At 44.8% G+C, this 10888-nt stretch overlaps 1 protein-coding gene across 1 annotated transcript; it reads right to left on the bottom strand.

The window, feature by feature from the left end:
* Positions 1-4695: 4695 nt before the first annotated feature.
* AGTR2 (angiotensin II receptor type 2) lies at positions 4696-10669 on the bottom strand. The gene is made up of 2 exons (XM_010714965.3): positions 10074-10669; positions 4696-8434 (listed from the first exon to the last, which is right to left on the bottom strand). The coding sequence occupies exon 2, from the start codon at positions 8359-8361 to the stop codon at positions 7243-7245; it is 1119 nt and encodes a 372-aa protein (XP_010713267.1). The 5' UTR covers positions 8362-8434; positions 10074-10669; the 3' UTR covers positions 4696-7242.
* Positions 10670-10888: the final 219 nt, after the last annotated feature.

Here is a 10888-nt window from a genome sequence, read left to right as displayed (position 1 = left end):
GCCTGCAAGCACGTTCAGTCTTTGGAGCAGTATGTGCTGTGATGTGAGATTACATGAGGAAATAAAGCATGCTTTGCCATGGAGTGGCTGAACAGCAGCTTCCTCTGTCAGTAGAAATGAGTTGAACTTGTTCGCAGGACAGAGAAAAGCTCCTGTAGATGCTGTCAGCACTGCACTACGTCTTTATGAACTGTTCAAACACAGTGCTAGAAGTGACTGGATTTGCTGTTACCTTTCAAGCTGCTCAAACACACATCCCTGCAGTCACGGCTATGGCAAGGATTGTGAGACAAGCACAGGTAGCAACACCAACACAGCAAAGATTTATGGCAGGATCCACAGCAGGGGGGGGAGCTCTGAGAACAACCATTCTTCATGTGCCTCCAACTGCATCAGTGTGGCTCACCGGGCCATGTGCTGTCTGTGTCCCCGTGCACCAGGACATGTTCTCAGTGCTGTCGCCTGCTCTGCGACCCAAGGAAAACCCGCATACATTCCCCAGCAATTATTCAGAGGCATTCAACCTGCCCTCGTGCTGAATCCACCCTGTTCGTTCCACATGAACCTCTGACTTCTTTTCAAATGGCAGAATTTTGTTTTGTTTTGCTTTGTTTTTGATGGTATGCCTGAGGAGAGTCTTGCTTAACCCAAACGTTGCGTTAGCAGTCAGTAACAATGTGATCTACCACGGATAAAATCTGCTCCTGCCTTCAGCATGAAGTCTGCTCTGGATACTCTTACAGCTATAGACAAGCCTGACGTTAAGAACATTCCCATCTTTCCAGTATTCCAATTCCTGGAGAGAGCTGCCTGCAAAGAAAACCTCAGCAGAAGAGCCCCTACATCAGGTAGTCTTATTGCAGTTCAGATCCAATCTGGACTTTGAGCTGAAGGAATAAACATTCCTGACTTTTCCGGGTAATTTCATCTCCGGGATGAAAGAAAGATCTCTCTGCAGTCCTTTAGGGGAAGAGGATCAAAATGAAATCACTGCCAAATCCTGGGCTGAGAGCCAGTGATGTCCATGGGACTTCCCCCGGTTAATATAGTACATTTAGTATCATACTCTCCAAACTTTTTTCCAGATTTGTCCTTGAAAACAACTCCCTTAAGTTGTATAATTTCTTTGCCAGACAACAGTCTGTTACCACACATTTGAAGGAAAAACCAATCTTTCTCTTATTTGATATGTTGATTATATCATGAAATATATCTGGGTCTGAAAGTACATTTCCATCTAGACTTTTGTCAAACACGTTTACTTCATACTGAATAGCACACGGTGGAATCCTCTTCCACAGAAGCTTGAACAAATTCTGCACAACATGCTCATCTAAAGGAAGATTACTGACGCAGTGAAACAAGGACATCTAGCATGCTATGTTACAAAGGGATCCAGGATGCTCTAAAATCCCCGAGTTCACCACAGTAGGGATTTGTGTAGATAACCAAATTCTGCTGCCCTTACTTTGGAAGGAATCTCTTGCAGACATTGAAGGGGTTTGCAAGGTCAGATGTTAGCAGCATCAGGGTCTTGAGATCTATTTCCTAACGTGTAAAATTCCTAACATTACTCACCATAGCAGTTGAAGCAGTGCAGAGTGATGCTGCTTAGCACCTGCAAAGAACACCTACCAGGTTCTGCAAGACCCTGAACAGTAACGTGTCATATAACCATCACCTCATCAAAGACTTGACAAGAAACGGAGTTTAAGCTGCTTTTGTGCAACGTATGAAGCGCTTTGCTTTCTCAAGAGATAGTGGTAGCTACTCCATCTTTCCTACTCTGCCATGACACAGCTGCACGCCTCGCGCAGTTTGTATTCATCATTTTCACTTTCCTGTCATTGCGAAAGGACTGCATGTTTGGACACTGTCCTAATGCTTAATGCAGATGGTTTTCTGTCATTTCTGAAGGCTGCTGTGTGTTGTGTATGGCACTGCACCATGCCAAGCAGGGCACTGTGGGGCAGAGATGGCTGTGGCCGGTGGCTCCCAACATCCAACCTCAGCTGCCGGCTGACTGCATGCATCTGCATGCATCTGCTGGCAAAGCACAGAGCTTAGGGGGAGGGCATGGCATGGGATATGTCACATTTGCACCACTGCAGCACATTGAGCTGGATATTGTTACTGACTTTCTTTTTCGCTGCAAAAACAATACAACATTTCAACTCACGCATTTTGGAACCAAAACTCACACTGGATCTTGTCTGTAGGGAATACAGTGGAGCTTTGCATACCTATGTTTGCTCAAACAGAAGAGCTATTGGCTGTCAGAGGGGTGAAGGTGTAGGCTCAGATCTATCTCACAGCAGGAAAATCAGTGTTACAACTCACATCCTCTTCTGTATCACTCTGGTTTATCCCTGTGAAATGTTTTTGGGATTAAAAGTGTTCTGTCTGGAGCTTATAGTATCAAATTCAGATTCTCTCTCAGCTGCAGAGGAAATGGAAAGCGAACATCTGAGCGAGGCAGCAAGCAGGGCTGGCTCACTCCCTTTCCAGACCAGGGCCCAGGAACATTTCAGCAAGGACTGCAGTTATATCACCCATGTAAGTCTCCCTTTGGTTTCTCGCCTCGGCTTACTGCTAGGGGCAGATAGACAGCAAGGCAAAAAAAGTCTGTTTTTGGAAGCTGAGAGAAGTTACACCACCATCTACAGACATTAGGGCTGACACTTGAAGCTGGCAGGATTACAGCCTGGGCATGGGGAGTGATGGATGGATGGATGGATGGATGGATGGATGGATGGATGGATGGATGGATGGATGGATGGGTGGATGGATGGGTGGATGGATGGGTGGATGGATGGAAATCCTGTGGGTTACAGAGGACACAAGTACTGTGGGGAGGTGCTTCTGGGCTCCCACTGTAGAAGAGGTACAGCTCCCAGCTCCTGTCCTTGCTATCTCCAGCCACACATGCACCTCCTTCTGCACATGAGCCCACCAACACCCAGCCCTGCTTCATGTGAGGGCACTCCAATGCTGCAGAGTGGTGCAGAGCACAGCTGTGGAAATGATAGTGTGGGAGAAGGTCTGCAAGCACCTGGCTAGCTGAGGGAAATGCACCCAAGCTTGTGGCTGCTTGCTGGGTATCCCACAGGATTAGGCATCACTTGAACCTCCTCTCACTAAACCTGTGCTTTCCCAATAAGCAAATCCCTGTTTTCTCTTGCTTCTTTTGAATTTATTGCTTCTTTCATTTTGTTTCTTGAGAAACCTATCAAAACGGGGGAGCATTGCTTCTCAGTTAGGCACCTCAGTAAACACTGCAATCTGTCAACCACTGTATCTGGGGCAAAGGGCTTGTGATGCTAAACAGAGCAGCCCTGGGCTCCTTCCACATACAGGCACCATACAGGTAAGGCAAACCCACAGGAGGCATGAGGAGAGCACACCCCAGGACAGGCTGCACAGTCCATCTCAACAAGAGCACTCGTTTTTCTCTGAGAGAAGCAGAGTCGAAAAGCAAGCAGTGAGCCTGCCAGCATCAAGAGAAGGCTGCCAGACCACCTCATCTCCACGTTGCATCTTTCCTGTGTTCCTGCCAAAACAACTCCCATACGATATCCAAAAGCCCTCATTTTCGTGGGGAAGCACAGCAATTTGCTCGCCCCTTGAGCAAACTCTGTGCCCTACAGGCAGGAGAAGGGGACCCATCATAGACAGCAGCCAAGCTGTGGCAGTCGGCCGTGGGGCAGCAAGATGATATTCCTGCCCATAATCTGGCCTGAGGAACAGGAACAAATATGCTGAGTGTGTTCCAGGGCATGCTCAAGCTGCATGGACTTCTCAGGGAGAACATGCTGTACCAAACATTTCTTATTGTATATCTTATATAAACAAGGCATTTAGCTCACCACTCGGCACTGGCTTGTGCTAATAAATGCCAGTGGTTTTCCTCGCTTCACGTTTTGAAGTTGCATATTAAAGTCAACTCAGAGATGCACACAGGATGCTCAGTTTGGATCAAGGCTCTTTGCAATTCGTTTAAGCTAACGGTAATCACATGCGGCCAGAAAAGGAAGCTGCAAATAGGATTATATGTACAACTATGACAGAGATCAAATGAACCTGAGGAAAACCCATCCCTTCCAACCACCTCTGGGGAAGAACACACTGACAGGCCCAGAATTGTTCCAGAACATTCCCATATCAAACAAACCCTGCTGCCACTCAGCTTTGACTCCAAACCCATTAACTTTTCCATCTGGAAGAGCATCATTCACCCCTTTGCAGCAGGCTTTCTTCAGCACTGATAACGGAGCAGGCACAGCCCTCTGAACTCCAACTGTTGCTCAGAAATTCATCTCACTGCACTCACAGAGCAGGTAAGACAATGAGCAACCAGGCACGCTCTTGAATTTCCCTGGGAAAAATTGTGTGCATCATTCCAGGGCAGCAAAGCAGCATCAGTGGGGCTCACCAGCATCCACAGAGCTCCTTGGACTGCCTGGCTGTTTTCTGGCAATCCCTATGGGAACACAAGACTTGTACAGGACTGGGGCATGTGAGGGAATTTGGGTTTTGACAATGAAAGGTTGTAGCATCATGGAATTATTCACAAGAATCAGGGAACTTCACTTAAAAGGAAAGCAAGAGCTTCTAAATTTGCAAGAAAAAAAACTTACATTTTTGTCTATTCTTTGTTAGAAAATTAAAAAAAGAAAAAGAAAAATGAAAAAAAAAAAGAAACACAACACACTGAAGCTACGGAAAATCACATTTTCCATTTAAAAAAGCCTGAAAAATCCCATGAGAAACTCAAGCGTAAGAAAGTCACAGATCTCACCCATATTCAGTTTGCTCTAAAAATAAAGCAGCACTCTGACACAGCACCTCCCTGGCTCCCAGCTCAGGTTCCTCTGCAGACAGACTTTCTGGGCTGTTTGTTTTACCAAGGTGCTCAAACTCACGACCTATTTGAGACACACGGAATATCTGGCAAGCAGAAATGTCACTACCAAGCTAGCAGGGTCTCTTGCTCTGTCATTCTTGCAGAAGGTGACCTTCTGGGTAGGCTTTTTTTTTTTGAAAGAAGTGATTTTTCCTCCCCTCTCAGCCTTACCTCCCACCTAACTTCCCTTGTTTCCATTACTTCACCCGAGCAGATAGCAATGAAGCCTCAGCCCCAGGAAGCGCTCGCTAATCTCTGCCCTCTGGCTGCAGCAATGGGAGATTCTGCTTTGCTGCTCTCTCATCCGGAAAGCTTTCCTAGCCCCTCGCAGGCATAAACGCTACCGCAGCCAGACTTCAGATTCCTCTCATATTTTCCTACCTGTGAAGGTTTGTGCATCAAAAGCAGAAGGCATGAGCCTCGTTAAAAGCCGTTCTTTTCAGCAGGTCCAAACTGACAGACTAAACCTGGTGGTAGCAGATAGGTAGCATTGGGGTCAACTCCTGTAGTTTTGTTTTGTGACTACAGAGATTAGCAATCGGTGGCACAGCTGTGCTCATTACTGACCTAATCTGTAAAGCAGCAAAGGTAAAAAGGCTCCATAACCTCTTATTACTTCTCTGAGCCGGACACTTTGAACACCTGCTAATTTTCTTTATATAATTATTTGTTTTGCTGTAACGTGACTGGGTTGTTTTGCTCACTGCTAAGCAATTAACAATTTGTCCTTCCAGAAATATCCGACGCCCCAGACGCTATTAACTCGTCGGAACATTTTCAACAAAAACATTCCAGGGGAAACTCAGCGGCGCCTCTTCCACTTTCCGGGACAAGCAACTCTCCAACCACATCCCCCCATCACCAGAACACCACACCAGGGCAGGAACCACCAGGAAGGAGCTGTTCATTCTGCCCAGTTCCACACAACCTTCTCATCTCACATCACTTTGAGGCTGGCAGATTTCCTCACAAAATCCCATTCTCATGGGCACCGGTGAAGAAATTGACCCTCACCCTAACAGTGATGGATGGCTCTTGCATCACGTTCCCATGGCTTCCAAGCAGCAACCAGCTTTGGGATTTCAGAGAGGCCAGAATCTTGGTTACCCTGCCAGCACATTTAATTTCTGACATATGGACCCAGAAGTGCTTAAACAAGCTTCAAAAGTAACTTGCTGGACAGATTTCCCCGAAGCCAGCAATTTTTTGGTCACTCTGGGTCATTCAGTCTGGGAACAGCCTGCTGGAAAGCGATCACGGTGCTATCAGATCCCTCTTTTATAATGAACCTATCAAACGTGATCCTTTCAAAAAGATCTAGATTGGTGCTTAGGATCAGTATCTCACAAAAGCAAATTTTAAATAACCTTACATGACCTCAAAATAAAATCCCTATTTGCCAAATACTTTCTTTTTTCCCCTTTCTCTTATTTACAAATGTTTGCACGGAGATGAAGGTAAGACTCAGAAGTCCCACCGTGGTTTTGTTTATGGGTATTAAGATAGAGTCACAGTTTTTTTGCTTACAGTACCTAAAAATTACAGTAGTGATTGACATTTGACATGCAAAAGTCCAATCAGAATGTCCTTTCCCTGAATCTGCTGAGCAGTGTGTGGGACTTAAGCACGTAGCGCCAGGACTTGGCATGCTCAGTTCCCAGGCTGTTACCATCAAAAATGATCACAGTGGAACAGAGCTAAGGATCATCTGTCCTGTAAACCTGCAACCTGCTATGAGAAAGTCATAAAAACATGCATGTGGTAGTACTTTCCCCTAGGAATGCTCTGCCTCTGGCAATTTGTAGATCCATGTCTCCATGTGTTCTCAGGATACTGGGCAGGAGCAGGAAGCTTATCTGATATGTTTAACGTACATTAACAATACACTTTCAAAATTATATATATGTATATAATAAAAGTCTAATATTTTCCTATATACAGGTACAAAAGTATCATCACTGCTTTATTTACACATTCTCAACTTAGAATCTCTTTTAGAAAATCAGTTTAGCCAGGATGTGATACTCAATACCTATGCAGTCATAGCTACAGTGCCAGGTTTCTTTGGTATTTATTCTGTGTTACACTAAGCACTTGCTTGATCTCAGTCACGTATAAGCTGGTATTTAAAATGCCATCAATTGAGTTCCTAGCCAGAATCTTCCCTCTGCATAAAACTTGAGTGCTCATTGTAGAAAAGAAGGAAGAACAGATCCTCATGGATGAGAAAAAGACTCTCTTTCAAATAGGTGATGACTGAATGATCACAAATTGAAAGGAACAGGAGGGAGGAGTGTCCCCACAGCAGAAGCTGTACTGACACAGCCCCACGTCATTGCCTACAGCAAGGACTCGGGCTCCCTCTCCCTGCCCACTGCTATCTCAGTGTCTCGGAGGCAGCTCCCTTTCCTCAAAGAAGAGCTCTCTCGTTGGCTGTTGAACTGATAAACTTGTCGCTTAAACAAGCGATGGAGCTTCTCCTGGAACTGGTTCCCAATAAAGCAGTACACCAAAGGGTTGATGCAGCTGTTGGCAAAAGCCATGCAGATGCCAAATGGCAGCGCTGTGTCGATGATTCCTGTCACATCACAGTTGTCAATGACGTTCATATGAGCCAGGGCATCCAAAAACGTCAGAATGTGGAATGGGAGCCAGCAAATTAAGAAGGCCACAACAACAGCAGCCACCAGCTTCAGGACTTTGTCCCTCTTCTGCTTGTTTTTGCCAAACTCCCGTGCTTTTATCAAGTGCCTCCTGATCCAGACGTAGCACGTGGTGATCACCGTCAAGGGGATGAAGAAGCCAAGCGCGTTTTTCAGGAAGGCTGTTCCCACAGACCACTCTGCGTAACTCTCATGAGGAAATGCCATAATGCATGCTTTCACCTCCATGCTTTTAATGTAGTGTGTGTCACGGAAATAAAAAGTTGGGAGGGAGGACAAACAGGCAAGGCCCCACACAACCAATGCGATAAAATACGCCTGATGCGGAGTCCTTCTTTGGGAGCGAATAGGATGGACAATTGCGTGGTACCGGTCCACGCTCATGCATGTAATGAAAAATATGCTTGCAAACATGTTCAGGCACAGGACAGAACTGGAGATTTTGCACATGAGAGATCCAAAGATCCAGTTGTACCCCTGCGCATAATACGTAGCCCAGAAGGGAAGGGTGGCGAGACACAGCAGATCTGCCATAGCCAAGTTAAAAATGTAGATATTAGCAACTGTTTTGGGGCTACTGCGATGACAGAGCACCACAACCACCACGCTATTGCCAACCAAACCCAGAGCAAAAACCACAGAGAAGAATGCTGGAATTAATGAGAACTGGTAATTGGAAGAGGTCAGTGGGCAGGGAGGCGGTGAGCGCAACGCAGCCGATGAGTTTGCCTGCGCTGTATAGAAGATCTGGAGAGTTTCCCTGGTGGTGATGACCATGGAGTAGTTGCTCTGCATGTTGGTTCTGGCAGAAAGGGAGGTTCTGTAGGAAATTCATGTGCTGTCAGCACTTTGCTATCACATCGCTCACCTGCAGATCAGAAAATGAGTGTGAGACACTCTGCAGCCATCTCAGTTCTGGAATCACACAGTCATAATAAAATAAAATCACTTTAAATGACGTTGGGAAGCTGAGAGCTGAAATATCAGGCAACCCTGCTGGACTCCTTTCCTCAATCCCACTAATAGGATGCAATTAGCACTGGGGAGGTCATGGCACTTTTTAATTAGCTGGGCAGAAAAACGAGCAGCTGGGTTTTATCTGCTGCTACAGATGGTGCTTTCTGTGGCCAGCGGAGCAGAAAGATGATTGACTCAGGAACTACAGATACTTCAGGAACTTCTGAGACAAAAGGCTGTATTGAAGCTCCTTGCAATCGTTTTCTTGGATTTCATTCTATTTCCAGCACTCTGAACAGTTAAAATAACGTAGAAAGGCAGCACTTGCCAGCAGGGATCAAGTCGTTCACACCTGAAGATCTCCTGGGATTTCATAGGCATAAAAGCAGCCTTTTAGTAAAGCTATTAAAAAGCAAGTTTTTTTTTTTTTAATTTTTTTTTTTTTAATTCACAGGGCTGGATACAAGGACACCGAGGGGTCTTTGCAGAACATCACTTACTGTTAGAATCTTTATCAAAGCAAATCCACATCTCTTGCTTCCACAAAGACTTTTAATTAGAAGGGTAAAAGAAATATATTCCATGCAGATACAAGCAGTAGGCACCCGAATATGTGGTCCATGCAGGCAGTGGATTTAACAGCATTAATTACCCTTCAGTTAGGAAGATTAGGACTGGTTTTCAGTGAAGAAAAACATAGCTATCAAGCATCTGAAATAGGAGATTCTCTTGACAGATCAGTCTTTGCTCCTGCGCTTCAAGCACAGCATTTTTCAAACTTAAAGACATTTTAGTTAATAAAGAAATCATACTCAAAGATATCATTTTACTAAATGAAAAGACAATTCCTTTTTAATTAAGTCCTAATGGAACCAGTCAGGCATTTAAGAATTCTCAAAGGGCCCTTAAAGCAGCAGAAATTTTGACCAAGTAAAGACAACAGAATTGAGTAATGATGTCTCATTTAAAAGAGGATAGCTGATCATTTCAAAAGTATTTTCTGTATTAACAGTTTGGTATACAACCCTTTATCATTTGCTCAGTGCGAAATATGCGATTCACTCCACTGAATGCACTGACAAAATTGAATTTTAATTGTGTTGTCTCACAATAATGACAATTCAATAGGAAAATGTTAACATATATTTCTGCAGCGTGCTGGTATTCAAGGTACAGGATCACAAACCCATGTTGTATAATCAAACAGGTTTTAAACAGAGGAAGATCCAGGGCAGGGTCTGTTGCCCCTTATTTCTGACGTCCTGAGCCCTTCACATTAACTGCCAGAAGCTTAAATCTCAGATCTGGTAAGAAAAAACAACCTGATATCTCTGACTTAATAGAGGGACCACACCAAACCTGGTTTTAGCTACATTAATGGTAACGTTTCGTTGATGAAGATGCATCCCTCCCTGCACACAAACAACTCATAGCTTAGAAACTGTTTCTAAAATACGGTCATTCCTACTTTTTACACACAATGAGGCATTTTATCTCAGATTGTATAAAATCAGCGAAAATTATATCCCGACAACAGACAGAAAACATACCTCTGAAACCTCACTTTGGTCTGGATGTAGCTCCAGAGTTACACACACTCCTCTTTGCTGTTTTCCTTCTGGCAAGTATCACCACCAGCTCTCTGCTCTCTTATATCTCCCCTTTTCCCACTGGGAGACTTTACCCTACATAACTTGAGAAGTAAAATATGAATGCCTGCCAGCTCCTTTTCCTTTTGGAAGCAAAACGCCTTCAGAACCCCCCTTTCCAAAGCCACGTGAGCAAATGCAGTAAATCAGGAGAGAGGAACAAGACGACAAAAAAAAAAAAAGAAAAAAGAAAAAAAAAAAGAAAGAAAAAGAAAAAAGAAAAAGAAAGCAAGCAAGAAAAAAGAAATCCACATAAATATCGCTGCAGGTTTCTCCAGCAGCATTCGGGTCAGGAGAATACACCCAGACACAGCTCCCTTCTGCCCCACCTCCACCCCCCATTGAACATGAAACACATGTGAGCCTGAGTGCAAGGATTGGTGCTTTTCTGCAGGCAGGGGGATTCCCACACACTGTATGGAGTCCCAGTACTTGCTGTCACACTCGAGAGATGAATAGGCTGTTAGTGCTGGCAGAACTGACTGTAATGTGAACACACAGAGGCAGAAAGCAGAGGAACATCACAGCATCCACACCAGCATTTCTTGTGTAAGGGCGTTGAGCCTGTCTCCCAGTTAGTAGCATGAGAAAGATGCTGCCCAAGTCCTTGAAATGATACACAAACCGCTCAGAGGAAAGAGGGCAGCAGGAAAAATCCACGTGGCAGAGAAAAGTTTGGATCTGAGGCTGCAGTGAGGGAATGCGTGATCAAAATT

The sequence above is a fragment of the Meleagris gallopavo genome, chromosome 9 (genome assembly GCF_000146605.3).
Source record: "Meleagris gallopavo isolate NT-WF06-2002-E0010 breed Aviagen turkey brand Nicholas breeding stock chromosome 9, Turkey_5.1, whole genome shotgun sequence".
Taxonomy (NCBI): Eukaryota; Metazoa; Chordata; class Aves; order Galliformes; family Phasianidae; genus Meleagris; species Meleagris gallopavo.
Note: the sequence above shows the minus strand (reverse complement) of the source record. Positions and strands in the feature narration are given on the sequence as shown.